This window comes from Carica papaya, chromosome 8 (genome assembly GCF_054855325.1).
Source record: "Carica papaya isolate Zhongbai chromosome 8, ASM5485532v1, whole genome shotgun sequence".
NCBI lineage: Eukaryota > Viridiplantae > Streptophyta > Magnoliopsida > Brassicales > Caricaceae > Carica > Carica papaya.
In genome coordinates this window covers 12,832,822-12,855,054 of record NC_142316.1, presented here as the reverse complement: position 1 = coordinate 12,855,054, position 22,233 = coordinate 12,832,822, and the positions used below count along the sequence as shown (strand labels likewise).

Sequence of the window (22,233 nt, the reverse complement as noted above, 5' to 3'; positions counted from 1 at the left end):
ATGTATGTTATATCCATCCATATATTTATGTATATATACATATAAATATGTTAGATATACTATTATATATATAACATATATTATTTATATCTTTGTGTATATATATTATATATCACAATATATACATCCGTTAGATATAATCCCCATAAATATATAATACAACAGTATATATTATATATAAAATACATTTTCTTTTTGAGAACTTGTAAAATATATTTATGCTGCTTTAATTTACATTAGCTGGGAAAACAACTAGCCTTCCGTTAAATTACCAAAATACTAGGTATTAATTAACGTCACATCTGATCTGAATAAAAATCCTAACTAGTTTATTTAATTCAATCGTATGATTTACAACGGCACATATCATAGTTAAATTACCAACCTATATCTCACTCATACACATACATACGTCTACATGGCTTTTCCACCGTAGGTTTAGAACCAAAAATCTGTTTTGTGAATATCAACGGTTGTGATCCAAGACAGATGAACTCAATTGCTATACATGATCATACCTCATAAAAGTTAAACCAGCCAGAGAGACATTCCCCGCTTCACATGCACCCACCCACTCACCCCGCATCAATGTTCAGTATTCACTTACCTCATGCGTCAGCGCCGTACACTGTAACCGGTAATAGCAGGTCGCACGCCACGCACACAATCGTCAGACACGCACCGGCCTAGCAGGTCACCAGCCGTTACTTGCACGGCATTAGCAGTTGGCAACGTGGACCAGATCCTAGCGCTTTAAAACCCCTTCAAAACAACCTAGAAGGAACCCTCATCAACGCTCCATGTTCATCTTCAAGTCTCGCTCCAACCAGTGAAATGCCAAAAATGCTTACGAGAAAGAATAATGATGACTGAGTCTGAGTAGTTAACCAGTCTATTCATAAAAAAGGTTTGCATACATATATATATATATGTATGTAATATTATATATGTATAAGTAACAGATGTAATATTTTATTAAGCATTGGATCAGATTGTAGTCATAGCCAGTGGTTTCTGTGTCATATGGTATGTGTCGGAAAGTGAAAGATAGATCCCAGACTTTGCTTTTCTCTCTGTATTTTTTAAAGAAAGGAAGATTTTATTCGTTTTAACAATGGTCGGTTCTTTTTGTTCTGAAATCAATTAATTCCAAATAAAAATATAAATAAAATATAGAGCTTGAATATGACGCCTGAAAAGTTTATATTTCAGTTCTGTTTTATATCATGGGCCTGCATTTTTCCCAAAGTAAAGTAGTTCCCTCTCTACTTATCCATTTCTGTATGTAGTTTAAATTGAGGACTCAGTGCGGTTGATGATGATGAAATTGTAATGATGAACATGAAGGAAGTGAGAGGATCCAGAACGTGGCGGGATGAGCTGGCGAGTCTAGTGGAGGACACTGGGATACGATTTTCAGGGGAATCAATTGGGATATCGGAGCCGACTCTCGACGCGAAGGGATCGGATTTCGTGTCGGGAGAGGTGGCTAGCGGGGAATTAGAATTGGAGAGCTTCAAGGAGCAGGTAACCGGATTCTTGAAATCGTGGGGTGAGATGCTTCTAGATTTAGGGAGAGGGTGCAAAGACATAGTACAACAGAGTATAGTCACCGAGGACTCTTTTATAGTGCAAAAGCTCAGTAAACCAGTGGCTAAAATATCGGATAGGTTGAAATTTTTGAACGAGTTCTTGCCGGAAGATCGCGATCCGGTTCACGCATGGCCTGTGATTTTCTTTGTTGTTATCCTCGCTCTTGCAGGTAAGTGTAAGTAGTAATAGTTGTTTCGAAGCTGCTAATATTCATCGCCATTCTTTCTAGATGTTGGTCGTTTCTTGAGATCTGTGTATGTATGAAAATGGCATGTATTGGTGATCGTGTAACATCAGCTAATCTCCATATGATTGTAACCGCTGAGCTGACTAATTAAGCCGGGGCTAGTTTATTTTAGCTATATCTGAAAATGCATTGAAAAATGTAGCTATTGTCTACTATCTGCCAGTTGATCGACCTTGTTAAGTAAATTAAACCATGAATAAAAGGTTTAACTTGGATTACCTTTCATGCCCTAATGAATAGTAAAAAAAATGGTGAATTCTTGGATTACCTTGGATACTCTCTACTATCCTTGAATTACCTTTTATAGGATATATTGACCTAGTTCTTATGTGCTGGTGAATTCTTAACATCCGAAAAGCAAAATGAATTCTTGTGTAAAATAGTCAAAAAAATGGTAACTATAGCCTATGGTTTCAATTGCATCAATTATATTTAGATGATGTCGATCACTAAACATGAATGGGTAGAAGCCCGAGATATCTGTAATTCTTGACTTGTACTTTGAAAACACATCCTTCAAGTGCTGCTGTAGTTTCCATTGGTTTATTATTTACTTTTTTTTTGGGTTCAGAATAGCTCTGCAGCTAATTCTTTCTCTGTATAAGATAAGACTATCACTTTGTTGATATTCTTAAACAACATGCAGTACTGGGTCTAAACACCAAAAATGATAGCTCCATCCACCCAGTAAAGAAAATAAGAATACATCCTCCCAGTGCAAGTCACGTGCTTCTCCCAGATGGTAGAAAATTGGCTTATCAGGAGTTAGGAGTACCGGCAACCAAAGCTAGATTTTCTCTAATTGCTCCACATTCTTTTCTTTCTTCCAGACTTGCAGGTACAGAATGATTGATAAGCTTCAATTCTTAGAGGAAGTAGTATTTGATCATTTTAATGCATGCCTTTAGTTGGATTTGGTTCACAAGTAACTAATTTTAAGAACTTCGCTTTTTGAAAGGTATACCAGGAGTTAAAATCTCACTTCTTGAAGAGTTTGGTGTTCGTTTAGTGACTTATGATCTTCCTGGGTTCGGAGAGAGTGACCCTCATCCTTCTCGAAATCTCAGTTCATCAGCCTTGGATATGCTTTACCTAGCTGATGCCATTCAAATTAATGGCCAATTCTGGGTGCTGGGGTACTCAAGTGGCAGCATGCATGTTTGGGCTGCACTCAGATACATTGCTAGCAGGATTGCAGGTACATCAACTTTTTTATGCTATAAGCTTATCTTTGTGTTTTCTACGAAATCTTTTTGCTCCATCAATATGTTCTTTTCAAGTTATATCTTTATGTCGTGAAGGAAAATGTTGTTTGATAATTGAGTTCTGAATCTCACAAAAAAGCCCTATTTTTTCAGTTCACAAACAAAGGTTTTGTAAGACTTGTGGATTGATCACTGAACTTTTGAAGTACACATATATCCATGATTTGGTTAAGAAGTTATGCTGATGAACTTTCGAGTGTCATATTTCTCTTTGTAATTGTAGCAATTGTTTGCAAAATGGAGAGAATGATCTTGAAAGTATAGTTTCCTTGTTAACATCTATAGAGGTATTTGTGGTATATGATCATCATGAGCTCCTTCTCATTTTAAATCTGTGAAGATCATTTGAACTACTCATGCATGTGATCAAACATGACTCTTTTATATGTTGAACCCTGCAGGTGCTGCTCTGTTTGCCCCAATGCTTAATCCATATGATCCCAGCATGACTAAAGAAGAAACTAGAAGAACTTGGGAAGGATGGTTACCCAGAAGAAAATTGATGTACTTCTTAGCTCGAAGATTCCCAAAATTGCTGAATTTTTTCTATCAGCAAAGCTTTCTCTCTGGAAAGCATGGTAGACTTGATGAGTGGTTTCCTGTGTCACTCAGTAAAAAGGTGAGCTTACCTAAAACTTGAGTCTCAAAGACCATGAGCCTGTAGATCTATCATGTCATAGCAGTTAAGAGGTATAATCTTTAAAGTGGTCTGGGGTTAAATCACCTGAAACAAATTAAATTCCTGGTGGTTGTTATGTCTAACGAAATGCTAAGAGAAACTTATCCCATAGTTTTAAAGTTTTTATCTCATGTATCATGCACATAGCCAGATGTAGTCTTGGCTGCTGATTTTCTTTTATTCTTTTTTTTTCGGGAAAGATAAGATTTTCTATGTTGCTTCTGTTTGTCTAGCAACATGTGATTTCAAGATTTAGTATTTGTCAGTTAAGTAAAAGTGAGCATTACCTTAAATATCTGGAAAATTTTTGGTATCTGAAAGGAATATCAGTTATTTCTCTGCATTATAGATGTTTTCCCACTGTGAGAATTTAACAGGCAATGCCTGCTGCGAAAAGTGGTACTTTAATTATGCATTAATTCATTTTCAAGAAAAAATTTAACAAGATAAAGGTATAATTGTTAATATTGATAATAGATTATCATAATAAGTTTTAAAAATGTTGATAAACTCAACTTATTATCTAATACAGTATAAGAGCAAGAAGCCGAGTACTACTTCAGTTTTGTTAATTAATTTCAGCACAAGTTAGGGCAAGTTTGTGCCTGACCCCACTTTCAGCCTAACAAGTTCGTGCATAGGGGATGTTCAGTATAAATAGAAATTGGAAGCTTTCCCTTTCTTGAACTTTTAGATAATTGACCACTTAATCAATTATTTAACATATTTAGCAATCATTCTAACTGGATAAATGTCATGAATTCTTGTCACAGTTAAAGTAGCTTTCTACATGACATTATGATTTTTGCATTATAATTTTGATGTATTCAGGATGAAATTCTTGTTGAAGAGCCAGTGTTTGAAGAGTTTTGGCATAGGGATGTTGAGGAATCAATCCGCCAGGGGAACATGAAACCATTCATTGAAGAAGCTGTGCTGCAGGTGTCATCCTGGGGTTTTAACCTGGCAGACCTTCAGCCACAGCAGAAGTGTCAAAGAAAAGGTCTTCTTCCTTGGCTCAGATCCATGTACACTCAGCCAGAATGTGAATTGGCTGGATTTCTGGGCCCGATACACATATGGCAGGTGTGTTTATATCATCTCTTGATTGTAGTATTCACAAATATAAATAGAAGTTACAACTTGCAATTATCATGTGAATAACACATTTCCATCCGCAATGAGAAAGATCAGGAACATGGTATCCTGCTTTTGGAAATATTTAGAACTTGAGGTTATTAACATGAACCTTTTGGAGTATTTGTGTACTTTTCACTTTTGTTCACTTTAAACTACTAGTGCTAAGATGCTAAATATTTATAAATATTCTGAAGGCTCGATAACATGTTAAAAGTAATTTAAACTACTAGTGCTAAGATGCCTCACCAAGCAAGTGGCTGAGGTTATCTCTGGACTCACCTCTCCCCCCCCCCCCCCGCCCCATCCAAAAAAAAAGAAAGTTCTCATGCATTCAAGTGTAATTTCATTCTTTCATTAATCTTATAAAGCATTATTTGTTCATGATTATAGTTCTCGCAAGTTGGCTTCCCAATTTGAGTCCATTCTCATAAACATTTGAGTTACCATGCTTATGATAGTGTAAGATTTTCCTGCATCTTATTTATTGACACTGAACAGGGAATGGAAGATCAAGTTGTTCCTCCCTCAATGAGTGACTACATAAGTAGGGTTCTACCGGGGGCAATCATACATAAGCGCCCTAATGAAGGTCATTATTCTTACTACTGCTTCTGTGATGAGTGCCATAGACAAATATTCTCTACTCTTTTCGGAAGTCCACACGGTTCACTGGAGATGTTAGAGCAAATAAGTGAAACTACATTTGAAGAAACTATTGAAGCTTCCACACAATGTCACTATTAAAACATAAAACTCAGGGAACTTTTCTTTTTCTATTCTTGTGTAAATATCACAGGTTGCTCCTCTTCTCAACAGAGCTTATAAAAAGATGGTGAAACCTTTATATGATTTGCTCTCTAGAGGTGAGATGCGGAAAAGCAAGGAGGCATGTGTTTTTTCTGAAGATTCTCAAAAGTCGACTGACCATTTTGCCATTTGACATTACCATTTGAGAATTTCTCTTCAGGGTTTCCCCTACCTCAGAATAATATACTACATTATTGATGGATTGTGCTGCAAGAAAACAGACTGGAACTAAATTTTTCTGAGGTATTATCTAAACAACCCCATGTCTTTACAAAATATATCAAATTAATGTCTGATAATTTAATTGAATTAAATATAAGCTTTTATTTTACCATATAGTAAAGGTAAAACCTATTAAAATTTCATTATTGAAAATATTATTTTACCTTGAACAAAAAAATTTGTTCAAGTTAACAAATTTTTTGGTTTGAAGCGCAAATGGGTACACATTAAAAATACATAATTATATTTTATTCAATTTGATTGACATCCAAGAGTTTGATATGTTTAGTAAAATACATGGACTTTTTAGATAGTACTCCTAATTTTTATTTAAACCTTTTAAATTATTAAATAACGCTGTTGGTAGCATATTTTTGCTCCTAGTTGCTCCCAGACAACATGTTTATCGCCGTTCAAATTTATCAGCCTATTGATCTGGATTATATGATGGATTTGCCAAGCCAAAAAGACATTTCATGGTATGCCATTACTTCTTTTTGCCCTTTTGCTTAACCAGGGTTTATGAAAGAAGATTAAAAGAGACTATATACTCAATGAGGTAGGTACTTCTTTTGATAAACAAAAATTGTATTTGAATTAACTCTTGTTAATTCACTACTCAAATAAATTAGGAAAGGACATTTCTACACAAAGTTAGCAAATTGGGCTGCTAATAGAATCATTCAAGAAAAATTTATATAATGATTTTTTTTGAAAAGATATTAAAATGCAGAATCACTAGCTTTTATTTTCCCAAGCATTACATGTTCTGCTACATTGTTTTTAGGTCTAAGGTAGAGGTTACCACCTTCATCTAGATGGTTTATATGATACTCTAGTTCCCCATTGGATAGATATATGGTTTTGAGCTTCATGTAAGAGATTACCTCTTATATTTTGAGCTTAAACTTTTGAGTATCAGTGGATTGGATTTGAAAAATTATTTGGTTAATAATACTTGAGTTCGAAGGAATACCACAAATCAAGGCACATACAAATTTATTGATTGACATTGTAGACATTTGAATTGTAATTTGTAATTGTGTAATATGTGATCTTGATAAGAATATTAAGAATTTGAGTGGTGAAAATTGTGATATTCCAATTCGACATTAGAAAGATATATGGTTATTGAGCTCTATGTAAGGGCTCAAATCATAAACTAACACAACCTGAGCTTAAGCTTTTAAGAGTAAGTTGTTTGAGCTCGAAAGTTGTTGGGTTACTGGTGCTTGGACCCAGAGTGTTATAGTTTATTAGACTTTTCGGTGAGCTTTCTTTATCTTTTTTTTTTTTTTATTGCAATGCAAACACCAACTTGTACAAAAGGTTGTCATAATTAGGTTGGAATTTAGTTTAAATCAAATTAAACCTTAGAAGTCCCATGTACCTAGAAGGAATGATCCTACAAGTAATCACAGAACAAAATTTTTTTAAGCAAATGATCAAAAAGGTATCTCAGTCATACAAAAGCTCTAACCTTCTTTAGGTATTTTATTAACAGACAAGTAGTCACTTAATTAATGAAAATTGTTTCAATAACATCATGCATCCATATGGTCAAACATTTATAAATACTGCACCATTTAAAGATAAATAGAACCTTTTTCTAGTTAAACTTTCTCAGATATTATTGTGCTATTATTTCCTTTATCACTACCATTAGTAACTTTGACGGTTGGAGGTTTTATGTTAGAGAGACCTTTGGCACCCTACTAACCATGTTTATCTTTAAAAGTTGAACAATTAGAATGAAAAATTTTCATACTACGACATTCAATGGTATCTATAGAATATATATTTTTTTTATGACTAAGAAGCACGAATATATAATGAATAAAAAAAAAGAAAACTACATTAAGTGGAAAAGAGAGAACTTAAATAGTTGTAAGGAGGCCTTGGATGTTCAATCTATGTGGTCTTTGTGAAATGCTATAATATTGAGTTAAAATCTAGAAGATATAACAAAGCAAATTTCTGCAAAATAGTGACGCAGGAGGGACTTGGAAGGATCGTAATATTCCCAAAACCTCACACCACATATGATCAGAAGATCTTAACCATTTAATTTATCCTTCTTACTCGATAATTTCATCCACTAATATGGAATGCAATAATCAAGATAATTGAGAAATTAGTAAAAAAAAAGAAGGATGCCACGACTTATCCGATAAATCAATCCAGATTTCTTGACTCAATAAGACTTTTAAAAGCTCCCTAACTTGAATTGAAGAACACTCACAAAAGTTAGCTAAGCTAATCTTAAAGAAAGTAAAAGCTTAATTTTATTGAATTGTTGAATTGTGACTAAAAACCTAAGGGCTAAAGTCCCTATATCAACCTTTTGACATAATATTGGATAGCTACGATTCCCAGTCAGAAGAGGAGTCCTAGGACAGGTGGAAATCCTGCGGGAAGCAGCCAACCCACAAGTCACTTGGTCGCAAACCCACGGACTTGTGGGAACCCGCAAAGAAGACCCATGCCATTCATGCCCAAGCCCAAGGCTGTGATTTTTGGGCTTGCAATCAAGTGGGTTGGGCCCTCCCGAAGCCCAACCCATGAGCATGGCCCAAGAAGAAGCCCATAAAGATCTAGTGGAGCAACCCAAAGGACTTAAAGAAAAGAAGATGAAGGTCCATTGATGTGCGAATTTGCAAGTGCACGAAATTGTTCAAATGATAAAGTGATAAATAAAGTATTGTCCCACACAGATTACGTACTAAGTACTAAAGTTGTAGAAATTCTATTATTATATAGAAATTAAAATTAAATTTATGAAGGAAAAAATTTTAAAATAATTTAATCAAAGCAAAATAATTAAATTGATGAAAACTTATCAATAGAAACACACTAGAGTAATTGATTTTACCTTAATCTTGGGTATATTCGAGTATTAGTTTTGCAATTAATTTAATCTAGTCTGCAATGGTCGAACTATCTAAATATACTTTCGGTTTCTTTATCAGTAGTTCCTAGATTTATTAATTAACAATCGCTAACCTTTTATAACAATTATTAATTTGATTCAATTAAATATGTGATGATTCGATTAATCTATATTAATTCGACTATATTACTCTCATTCAAGTTTCTATAAATGCTTAATAGTATATGTTTCATTAATGGAATATGACTCTCGTTACTCTAAAATTATCGATTGCAAATAAAGGTATGAGTTGGTCAATTCTCACAACTGAATTAAGTTTTGTATTGCTAAATTAAAAATAGAAGAAAACTAAAAATTAAGTCTTAAATATATGTTTGATTTAGACTACATCAATTACTTTGACGAAGAAAATTTAGCTTAACATGGTGGATTAAGTAACAATAATTTTATTTGAAAGAAATATAATAATGTAATAATATAAAATAAATTTATAAAAATTTTCAAACATTAGCATTTGAGTTTTATCATAATTTTTTTTTTTGAAAATTTCTAACCAACAATATGCTAAGTGAAAATTTAAATAAATATTACTTATTATTTTTGTCAATTTCTCTCACCACTAAACTCCCTGTTTTTCCACTCAGCTTATGCATTTTTGCTTATTTGCTTTAGAATTCCACCTGTTCTTGTCTGCTTTCTTTCTTTGCAATTAGATCTACTTTAACTCTCTTTCTCTACAAGTTTTCTCTTTTTCTGCTTCAGTTGTTCGCTCCTTCCCCTCTTTATCTAGATATATGATTTTTTTTCCTATTGTCTCCCTTTTTGTTGGCAGCTGGAAGAGAGGGTTTTCTTATGCACCCTCATTTCTTTCCTCCCTAGCCTCTTTTTTTCCCTTCTAGCCAATTTGTTTCTATTTCAGATTTTTTAAAAAATGGCACCATTTTGGTGGTAGTTCCTAGATCCAAAATAATGTCGTTTTGAGTTTTACAGGGTCGAGTTTAGTTGAATATCTAGGATGGACTTCATGGGTCTGTTGGCTTTCTTTTTCTTTTCTTCTTCAATATCACATGAATCAAAATTTTACTAATTAATTCATTTTTCATTCAACATTATTCAAAAATTCTTTTAAATTTAAGTAAAAAGAGTAGTAAAAATATGATTAAAATGTAGTACATCGAATACACAAACTTAATTTTTTGTTTGTCTCAAGCAAAAGACTGAAAAAAGAAATACTTAAGAGCACACTTTTCTACCACTTTCATCTGTTCAGGTTGATAGTATTGAATTCTATTCCTTTCTTGCAATTATTATTCAGTTGAAAATTCAAAAGAAATGTTGAAGAAAATAAATAGATTATTAGCTCTTATACCCCTCAACAAAATTTGTATAGTTTCAAGACATAAGTTCCCTCTCTAAGTCTCTAATCTTGATTAATAAATTATGTTTTGTTTAACTTTACCTCTTTACTATTTCAACCAAGATAGTAAACTTAGCACTATTTACTATTTTTTCTTACAATTTCTTTCTTTGTTTTATGCTCCATTTCACATTTTCACTTAAAGTACTTATTATCATTATTATTATTATTATTTATCGAGTGAGTGCATTTTACGCTCTATCTCACCCATCACATATTATTTAACTTGTCTTATTCACTTAAACCTTAGTTTATGATTAGTTAAAAGGTAAAAATAAAACTTACATTTTTTATGACACAAGTGTAATGCCTTAGATTAGGTTCCTATACAATTATTCTTATACCTATTAAGCTAAGAGAAATAATCCTTAATTATTCTAATTAGTATTTGTAAATATCTTTTTTTTTTTCAAAGTAACCACAATATTAGTTAGGATAAAATCTCAATATCCCCATGCTTCATTGACTACTTATGGTGAGAAGGTTAGCCTTTTAGTGTATAAAAAGAGAAAAGATAAATTTTAAAAAATGGCAATTTAAACTCTAAAGACCAAGTATCCCTAAACTTATTATGAACATTGTCTTCACTATTTATTAGTACATTATGCCCAAGAAAATAAAAAGAAAATAGTGAAGAATCAAAATACTCTCCTTGCATGGTGTCCACGTACTAGAATTTTGCACTGAGAACTGTTCTATTGCAAATAGATATCATCATCATCGAAGAGCATATTAGCTGAACCTTAATTAAGAATCCACAGGTGTTAGCATCACAATTATGTTATTAAGAGAAAAAATGTAATAGATAAATAAATAAACAAAAATGGACAAAAAAAATCTAGGATTCTATCCAAGAAACAAAATAAATATTTAAAAAAATTATACTTATCTATCTAATATCATCTAATATCATCTATATTGGGTTGCCTCCTAATCGACACTTTGTTTATAGTTGTTAACTCAACTTTGCAGCAAATAACTTAAATGGGGCTAGGGTGGATCTCGATGTCTCAAAATCCCTTCCAAATATGCTTACCTTTTTTCAATTCTTCTTGTTTTGCCCTATCCCCTTTTTAATCATTCTTTTCATTTAATTTAGCTACTTCCTTGACATTAAGGTCTTTTCTTATCTTGGTGAGCCTTTTGGATACATACTCATTAATTATATCAGTATTAAAGCATTCATAAGTGTCTAAAGGAAATTTTAAGGCATTAAAAATGTTAAAAGTTACATGTTCATCTCCAACTCGTGATGTTAACTTACCATCCTGTACATCGATTAATGCTCTGCCTGTTGCGAGAAAGGGTCTCCCCAATATGAGTGGAACTTCTTTATCAACTTCCATGTCTAAAACTCCAAAGTCTACAGAGAATATGAAGTTCTCCACCTTTACTAACACATCCTCTACTATTTGCATGAGTTATCTCACCAATCTATCCACCAGTTGCAATGACATTGTTGTGGGCTTCACTTCGGCAATACCTAACTTTTTAAAAACTAAATAAGGCATTAAGTTAATACTAGCACCAAGATCATAAAGAGCATTTTTAAAATAAGAATTGTCAATATTGCGTGGTATAATAAAACTCTCTGGATCTTTCACTTTGGGCAGTAGCTTATTATGAATGATGGTATTACGCTCTTAGTAAGCATAATTGTAACACCCCAAAAACGTTTGCGCTTAATTTATAAAGTGAGCCCCTATTTATTCAGGCCCTAAGACTATTTAAACTCTTTAAATATTTCATAATTTTAATTTTTGGATAAATATCGTAATTCGTATTTTAAATTTCATATTTTCGTTTAATTAAATAATTCTTAAAATTTATTATTTTATTTCGTTGTGGAAAAAAATATTTTGTTATTAAAAAAATATTTTGTTATTTAAAAATAATTTTAGGAGAAACCGGAGAAAAGGAAGAAATCTCATGGGAAGGGTCTTGCCCACCCGGGCATTGTGTGCCGCACCCATGCGGCTAGCACGAGACGTGCACACTGTGCACATGTCTCGTTCGCATAGGGTGCAAGGCTCAGTCTGCGCGCGCGTCCCATCACACGCAAACAGGAGCGGCTCCTTGCGCCCTGTGCACGCGCCGTCTGTGCAATAGGCTTATGCCCAGTAGTCTTGATCGCAGCACCCTACGTGCGACAAGCTAGGCCAATGCGCCTGCAGTCTAGGCTTGCAGCATGTGGCTGACTAGGGCAGCATGCCGCTGTCATTTGGATGATGTGCCTCCTATATTTGTGCTGCTATCATGTCGCATCGTCCATTTGTGGGTCATCACATCACTTCTTTTCCCATTAACTTTCTCTTTCCTCACCAGATTTTGCCACTTGGCACAAATCTGACAGTCCCCATTTTCTATAAATAGAGACTCTCTCTTTACTATTTTCTCATCACTTCTATTCCATTCTTCCATCCTCCAAGAGCTTAGAGAGGGAGGGAGTGATCTAAAGAGAGAGGGAGAGGAGAAGAAGAAGAAAAGATGTAAGAAACTTAAATGTTTTGGTAAGTAATTTAGTATTTACTTTTAAACATCCTAAGGAGTTATTTGTAGAATAAACCTATAAAATTTGCGTTTATGATTTACATGGTTAAATTTTAAGGTCTAAACAAGGTAAATTTTATGTGATAATGTATATTTTATAATCACATATGAACTTGTTAATTTGCATGTGATTTAGATGATTTAATGCTTGAAAATTAATACTAATATGTGATGCAATTGACAGTGGAAAAGTGATTAGCATGAAATGGTGTATAAGAGAAATATGTATTTGTATTGACATGCATAATTTATAAAGTGTTTCGTTAGACTTTCTTATCTTTGAAGGATTTCTGTTTTTTTACCTATCTAGTTTGAAAAGACGTGCGATGACTGCTCCTTGTGGATGATAGCATACCCTTGACGAGAGTGGTGACGCGATATTACTGTAGGGGTCACCTTTAATGAAGTATGGTCATGGCCATAGTTTTACTGTAGGACTACTGCGGTGGACATGACCGTGGTCATAGGTCGTGTCATGGTTTGACAAGCCGTAAATGTGCTGTTAGTTTGGCAAGCCATAAATTGTTGTTATATCTGAATTAGTCATTCCACATGGGTAGTTGAAAATCCATATTGCCCACAATAGATGAAAGTTGGAATGACTTCGCAAAGAATGACACAAAAAATTATGCATATAATGATTTATTTGATTTTCTTTATTATTAACATGATTGATTTGATTGATATGACTATAACATGATGGATTTAATGTTTTCTTTAATAAATAAATTATTTTCACAATTTAAGGAAATACTTTGACATGGTTTTGATGGTATGTATTGATGACATAATTAATCACTTTTAAAATCTTATGATATTATTTAAATACTATTTTGTTACTAAGTATATGAAACTTATCCCTTTCCATGCCCCCCCAGATGAGGAAGATAGTGAGGAACCAATCGCTGACTTACCCTTAGAAGTCTTTGAGGATCCCATAGATCTATAATTTTTTTTGTGTGCATGACTTGTCCCGTACTCTGATGAGTCCTTTTACATAGTGATAGAAGTGACCCTTTTTGTATTTTGATATTTTGTATTTTGTTACTACTTCTGGCCTCAGTTATATGTATAATTAGAATTCATATATTTTTGTAAGGGATTCTAATAAATTATTCCGCTGCATACAATTAACTATTATGCATTAGTAATTTATTTTTATATCTGGCACCCTTATATCTTAATTAGCATTTGGGATGTCACAAATGATGTTAGAGTAGTTATGCGGAATAATCCCTCACAACTGAGGCTGTAGCTTGGAACCCTTCTGAAATACTTGGAAAATATCTCATCTTTTGAAAACTAGACCACCAACTCATGTCTTCCTTTTCTTTGTAGGAATGATGTGAGGGAGACTTTCTGTAGAATGTATCGAAAGACCCAAGACCTAGGATTATCTGATCAGGGCCGAGTTTACCAAACTCTTCTAAGCTATCCAGTGTCTAACCGTAGCCGTATGACAAAACCAAGTAAACCTTTGCCAACATCCTACTATGGAATATTGATTAGTCGAAAGATCTATCTCCCACAACATAACGGAGTTGAAGAAACTTACCCCACTTTGAAAGAGGCCCCGACCTCTTAGTAGCTGAAGACTGGATCCTACAGATAGAGAAACTTTTCTTTGTCTTAGACCTAATCGAGGAATAAAAGGTCCCCCCAGCAACGTTCATGCTAACTAATGAAGTTGAACATTGGTGGCGAGTTAAAAAAGAAGTCTTACCTACCCTTACCATTTGGGAAGTTTTTATGAATGTATTATTTGAAAACTCTTTTTCAGCTTACATCCAAGAAAAGAAGGAGGAGGAATTTGAGGACCTTCTCTAGGAAAACTTAACAGTAGCCTAATATGCAGTCCGGTTCGTCCAACTGTCTAGGTTTGCCCCACTAATGGTCACCCTTAAAAGTCGTAAAGTTAGAAAGTTTCTAAAGGCCCTTCATGCCAATATCTACGATTGGGTTGCAATGTTGAGACCCAACTCGTATGCCGAGGTGCTAGAATATACCCAATTGGCCAAAGACCTTATCTCAACTAGGAACCAACGTATTGCCTGAGTCCATGCCCAACAACCCAGAATAAGACTGCCTGACCCAATAAATAGCCATCCTGATAAACAACCCCAAGTTGCCCCTCCCCCTGCTCTACCTCCACTTATTAGGCAACATGTCTAACCTTCCCAACCATGCCAGCATTGTGGTCGTTTGCATGATGATCAGCCTATCCTCGTTTGAATAACGTTTGTTATATGTGTGAAAACACTCAGCACCTTGTGAAAGACTACCCTCAGCGGTCGAAGGACATGACTAGATTTGTAGCCTAGGGTCGTGTGTATCACCTTGATGAACCTAGTGCCCTCACTACTCCAGTCCTCATTTAGGGTATGCTTTTTATCCATGATGTTTTGCTAAAGCATTGATCAATATAGGTGCTACCCACTTTTTTATTTCTTGTACATTTTCTTGTAAATTAGATATTAGGCCTGAACCTCTAGGTGAAGTATTAGCTGTAGAAACTCCCTCCAGGAGTTTACTAGAAGCTCACTGTGAGTATAAAAATTGTAAAATAAAAATTTTGGAAGTAGAATTATTAATAAATCTAATATTTTTAGATTTCTCAACATTTGACATTCTTTTAAGAATGATTTGGTTAGAGAAATATAAGGCAATTACTAACTATGGAAGTAAAGTTATAACCTTGTAATCCCCTAAAATGAAATAAAAATATTCTTTTGTTATTTTTTAACCATTGAATAAATAGGAATATGGATATTGATCCTGTTGTGTACTCCATTCATACTGTTTGCAACTTTTCGAAGGTCTTTCTGGAAGAATTACCTGGTTACTTCCTCCATAGGAGATAGGGTTTTCTATCAACCTGCCTTTGGAACATAACCAATCTCAAAATTCGCATATTACATGAGTTGTACTAAGCTTATGGAATTAGAAAATTAGCTCTCTGAACTTCTTAGCCAAACATTCATCTGCCCTAGTCATTCCCCTTGGTGCTCGGTGTTATTTGTAAAACGAAAGGACATCTCCCTTTGATTATGCAAAGATTACAAAGAACTCAACTGGATAATGATAAAGAACAAATATCCTCTATCTCATATTGATGCCATATTCGATCAATTGTAGGGAGTTACGGTCTTCTCCAAGATCGACCTCAGATCAGGATACTACCAATTGTGAGTCGAAGAAGAAGATATTTTGAAGACCGCCTCCCAGTGTCGATACGGTCTGTACGAGTTTAAAGTTATGCCTTTTAGATTAACTAATGCCCTTGCTGCCTTTATAGATCTTATGATCAGGATTTTTTAATATGCACTAGATCAATACGCCATCTTATTCATTGATGACATCTTGGTGTATTCTAAGAGTCTGAAAGAGCATGCAGTCCACTTATCTTAGGTATTGGGGACCCTTCATCAAAATTAGCTGTATTCTAAGCTTAACAAGTGCTCTTTTTGGTTGGATCGAGTCTTTTTTCTTGACCATGTAATTTCGAGCAAAGGAGTTTCTGTGGATCCATCCAAAGTTGAAACAGTGATCAACTATATCTCGCCAACCAACATCGTCGAGGTATGCATTTTTCTTGATTTAGTAGGTTACTATCGATGATTTATCAATGGATTCTCCAAGATTACTGTTCTGTTGACCTATCTAACTAGGAAAGGTGTACCTTTTGTTTAAGACTACAAATATGGCAAAATTTTTATGAAATTGAAGTATTGTCTCACCTCTGCTCCAGTGTTGATCATCTCCGACAACACTGAAAGATTTCAGGTTTACTTTGATGCATTTCACATTGATTTTGGATGCATTTTGATGCAGCACGATAGAGTGGTCGCCAATGGATCCAACAATTGAAGCCCCATGAGCGTAATTACCCTACTCACAACCTAGAATTGGTAGCCATAATCTTTGCCTTGAAGATATGGCGCCATTATTTATTTGGCTGGACATTTGAAATCTACATTGACTACAAAAGTTTGAAGTATATATTTTCACAGAGGAAACTGATAAGAGACAAAAATGTTTGATGAACCTCTTAAAAGATTATGACTGCAAGATTATCTACCACTCTGGTAGAAGAAATGTGGTCACAGATGCGCTGCGCTAGAAGGAGTCTACTGTGTTGGCCCAAACTATGGCCTCCAGTTTGATATTAGTTGATGCTATGTAGGCACTCCACCTCAACCACTATGGCAACGGTGCATGCCTTGCTCAGATCCAAGCTTTGCCCGATCTTTTTATGAAGATTTAGAAAACTCAGTCCATGGATCAAAAAATCACCAAAAATTTGAGCAAGTTTACTTCTGATGAGTCCCCTGATTTTAGGCTCACAGATGATGGGTTGTGCAGATTTCAAGATCGTATTTGGGTCCCCATCACTGTCAGGACATATGTTATCAAGGTTGTCCATGCACCTCAAAAGTATCAAGATGTACCAAGACCTGAAGTGTCAATATTGGTTGCCTGGAATGAAGAAGGACATTGCCGATTACATCTCTTGATGCCTTACTTGTCAAGAAGTTAAGGCAGAATACCTGACAGTTTATTGCAGAACCTCTCTATTCCAGAATGGAAATAGGAGCATGTAACCATAGATTTTGTCATCAGCTTGTCCAGGTTCTGCTTTGGTCGTAATGCCATATGGCTCATTGTTGACAGATTAACCAAGACTACTCACTTTTTACCCATAAATCTGTATATCGATGAAGTTGTTTGCCTCCATGGCATCCCCTCATCCATTGTGTACGACTGAGATCCTAGATTCACCTCTTATTTTTTGGATAGTTTCCAAGAAATGCTTGGGTCTAGATTATACTTCAGTACTACTTATCATTCCCAGACTGATGGTCAGTGTAAATGCATTATCCAGACATTGGAAGACATGTCACGCGCTTGTGTCTCGACTTTGGCAATAACTGATATGAGTATCTTCTCCTGTGTGAATTTACTTATAATAACAGTTATCATTCTAGCATCAACATGACCTTGCTGTTTTCCCACTTGCTAGAGTAAAATCAGAAACCAACATCATTTGGGACCTGATTTCATCTAAACGACTATCGAGAAGGTTTCTATCATCTATAAGAACTTGACCACCGCCTAGAGTCATAAAAAAGGTTATGCAGATAATCGTAGGAGACCTTTAAAATTTTCCATTGGTGACTAAGCCTTTCTCAAAATTTCCCTTATAAGGGAAAAATGCAGTTTGGAAAAAAGAGAAAATTAAGCGCTTGTTATGTGAGACCTTTTCGAATCGTGGAACGTGTTGGACTCGTGGCATACTGCCTTACTCTACCCTAAGAATTTGAGGGTCTATATGATGTTTTTCGTATCTCCATGCTTAAAAAGTACCATCTTCACCCTTCTTACATCATTCCTCATGAAGAGATTCGGGTGCAAACTGATATTACATACGAGGAACTCCCTACATAAATCCTTGGTTAGATCGATAAGGTTTTGCATAATAAGAGGATTCCCATGGTAAAGGTGCAGTGGCAACACCACACTGTAGAAGAGGCGATGTGGGAGATAGAGAGCGAGATGAGAGAAACTTCTTTATGATAAATTTGGGAGGGAGCAAATTTTTAACATGGGGGGGGGGTGTAACACCTTGAAAACCTTTAAGTTTTATTTGTAATGCGAATCCCTATTTATTCAGGACCTAAAGTTGCTTAAACTCCTTAAATATTTTGTAATTTTAATTTTCAGATAAATATTGTAATTTGTATTTTAAATTTCGTATTTTTATTTAATTAAATAATTCTTAAAATTTATTATTTTATTTCCTCATAAAAAAATATACATTTTTTATTAAAAAATAATTTTTAGGAGAAAAACGGAGAAAAGGCAGAAATCCCGCGAGAAAACGCCCACGGTAAGGGTCACGCATGTGCGGGCACTACACGCCGCACACAGCCAGTAGTTGACGGGCGAACTATGCATGTGTCCCATCTACATGGGGCATGAGGCCAGCATAGGACGTGCGCACTGTGGGCACATCCCGTCTGAACAGGGCGTGAGGCCCGAGCTGCGCGAGCATCCCATTGTGCACAGACGGGTGTGGCTACGTGCGCCATATGTGCACATCATCCACGTAGTAGGCCTACACAGTAGGCCTACGCGCATGGGCCTACCCGCTTTAGGTCCTGTGCATGCAGTCACTTGGGCGACTTGCTGCAGTCACTTGGGTGATGTGCCACCGTTAATCGAGTGGCGTGCCTTTATTTTTTTGGCCGCTGTCACGTCATGTTATCTGTCCATCGATCACATACACCAGTCATCACATCACTTCTTTTCCCGTTGACTTTCTCTCTCCTTACCAGATTTTTCCGCTTGGTGCAAATATGATAATTCTTATTTTCTTTAAATAGGGACCCTCCCTTCACCATTTCCTTATCACTTCTATTCCATTCTTTCATCCTCCAAGAGCTCAGAGAGAGAGTGAGTGATCTAGAGAGAGAGGGAGAGGAGAAGAAGAAGAAAAAATGTATGAAACTTTGAGATTTCAGTAAGGAATTTAGTATTTACTTTTAAACATTTTAAGGAGCATTTCTAAAACAAATTTATGAAGTTTGAATTTATGATTTGCATGATTAAATTTTAATGTCTAAGTAAAGTAAATTTTACGTGATAATGCATGTTTTATGATCATACATGAACTTATTAAATTTCATGTGATTTAAATGACTTAATGCTTGAACTAAATATTGATATGTCATGCAGTTGATAGTGAAAAAGTGATTAAGCATGAAATGGAGACAAGAGAAACATGTATCTGTATTGACATACATAATTCATAAAATGTTTCGTTATGCTTTTTATCTCTGAGGGGTTCCTGTTTCCCCCTCCCCCACCTGGTCTGAAAAAATGTGAGAGGACTGCTTCCTGTGGATGATGGCATACTCTCTGATGAGAGTGGTGACATGATATTACTGTAGGGATCACCTTTGGCGAAGTACGGCCGTGGTCGTAGTCTTACTGTAGGACCACTAGGGCATGATCGTGGTCATAAATCATGGTTTGCAAGCCACAAATGTGCTGTTGGTTTGGCAAACCGCAAATTGCTATTATAAGTGAACTGGTCATTCTATATGGGTAGTCAGAAATTTGTACTATTCTCAGTAGATGAAAGTCGAAATGACTTCCCGAATAATGACATGAAAAATTATGCATATCATGATTTACTTGATTTTCTCTATTATCAGCATGATGGATTTGATTGATATGAGTTTGGCATGATTATTTGATATTTTCTTTAATAAATAAATTATTTTCATAATTTAAGAAAGGACTTTGACGTGAATCCTAATGATAAGTGTTGATGATATAATTATTTACCTTTAAAATCTTTTGATGTTATTTAAATACTGGTTTTCTTACTGAGTATATGGAACCCACCCCTTTCTATGTCCCCTCTAGATGAGGAAGATAGTGAGGAACCTATCGCTGACCTAACCCTTGAAGTCTTTGAGGATCCCGTAGATCCATAAAACCTTTTGAGTGCATGACTTGTCCCGCACTCTGATGAGTCCTTTTACATAGTGATAGAAGTGGCTCTTTTTCTATTTTGATATTTTGTATTTTGTTACAACTTCTGGCCTCAATTATATATGTAATTGGAACTCATATATTTATAAGAGATTTGTAATAATTGCTTCGCTACATATAATTAACTATTATGCACTCGTAATCTATTTCTGTATCTGGCACTCTTATGCCTTAATTAGTGTTTGGGATGTCATAATTCTTATCTTCTTTATGCTTTTTAAGGCGTTGTGGAAATGGAACAAGTGGCACGTAGGGGTTGAGCACAACTTTCTTCTTCTCCTCTTCTTACTCCACCTTCTCTTTTTCAACCTCTTTCTTTTTTATTCCTTCATTCATTCTTACATCCGCTAACTACTTCCTTCTTCTCAAGGTGATCTTTATATCATGCTCTTTTGGATTTGTCTCAGCTACTCAGTAAGGTACCTAGAACTCTCCCATTAATCATGTTTGCTAGTTGCCCCATTTGAATTTTTAGCTTCTTGATTGACGCTTACTGATTTTGCAACATAAGTTGTTGATTTTGAATGGCTGCTTCAGTCTTTATTGCAAACTTTGTTGTGTTCTTGTGAATGACTGTATTCATATCTTTAAGAGAGAGCTTATTTTCTTGAGATGGAAATCCTAAAGAGGCCTAACCATATTCTATTGATTTCTCAATGAAAAATTTGGATGAATTTTCATCATAGGATTGCATGTATTGGAGTATGGATTGTATGATGGTATGCCTTGCCCGACTACAAACCTGACTTGTTTTGCCTCATGCATGACGTCCTGATGCCAAACAAGGCACCAACGTTAAATAAAGCAGGCATAAATTAAATAATTACATTGCAATAGAACCATACATTCCATACAATATATAAAAGTTGTATTCTGAGGCAATCAGACTATTTACATTTACTTACAAGGTTCAGAGATAACCTAATATAGAAAATACTAGCCTTTAAAATTCTTACAAAATAAACAAGGTCTACTCCCATTTTTATTCCTCCTAGAAGGAATCTAAGCATGGATCTTTAGTAAATTCATCAAAATCTGCATTTAGGGGGATTTGGATTTGGGGTGAGTTCCAAAATACGCAGTAAGATAAGTAATAATAGTCATACAATTATGTTTTAAAAATGTTCATTAATCTAGAGTAAAAAAAAAACAGTGATGTAATCAACTACCCATGTCACTAAACAATATTTCTATACCATTCAGTTTATGCAATAACAATTAAATAATTTTCGAAGATGCTCAATATCGTATTCAATGGGTTTACATAATGCAACACAGAACTAGACACATCTTTGAAATTTTATTAACGATTTAAAAATACAAATTATGTCACACTGATTATGATCCTATGCCCGCAGCTGCTTACACTTATTTCCAAGGAGAGCAACCATGACACCAACTAGCTAAGGTTGAGTGCGTAAATAATTACAATATAATGATATAAATATACATACAATCTCTCAGTTCTCTCTAGACGCCATACCACAATTTTTACTCCAGTCACCATCATTCATGCCCTTGAGCCCTAAAGCATAAATAGCAATCAGTTCAGAGTCCCTAGACTACTGAACCTCGGTCCCAAGATATCTCTAACATCCCTCTTTATCCCTGGCCACCTGAAATGAGATTTCAAATCATGATTCATTTTGGTGATATTAGGATGAATAGATAATCTAGAAGAATGAACCTCCCTCAAATTCATGTCTTAACTCTGAATCCTTTAGTACCCCCAAATGGTTTCCGAATCGAACAATATCATCATCAGAAACCCTAATACCAGTCTCGACTCTAAGAGAGATCTTTTCTGTTTGTTTTAGGACCTAGGGATCTCTGGATTGAGAATCTCTAATTCTCTCTATGAAG

At 34.9% G+C, this 22,233-nt stretch overlaps 1 protein-coding gene across 7 annotated transcripts; it reads left to right on the top strand.

Annotated features, from left to right (window-relative positions):
* The first annotated feature begins 756 nt into the window (after positions 1–756).
* Positions 757–5,929, top strand: LOC110815792 (uncharacterized). Of its 7 annotated transcripts, none has more exons than XM_088209635.1 (7): positions 757–907; positions 1,290–1,762; positions 2,487–2,678; positions 2,799–3,038; positions 3,507–3,724; positions 4,616–4,870; positions 5,423–5,929. In XM_088209635.1, exons 2-7 carry the CDS (start codon positions 1,333–1,335, stop codon positions 5,666–5,668), a joined length of 1,581 nt encoding a protein of 526 aa, XP_088065761.1. In that variant the 5' UTR covers positions 757–907; positions 1,290–1,332; the 3' UTR covers positions 5,669–5,929. The 7 variants fall into 7 exon arrangements, with proteins under 7 accessions (XP_088065761.1, XP_088065762.1, XP_021899430.1 ...); XM_088209636.1 differs by having other exon boundaries at positions 761–907; positions 1,348–1,762; XM_022043738.2 differs by having other exon boundaries at positions 798–1,026; positions 1,348–1,762.
* Positions 5,930–22,233: the final 16,304 nt, after the last annotated feature.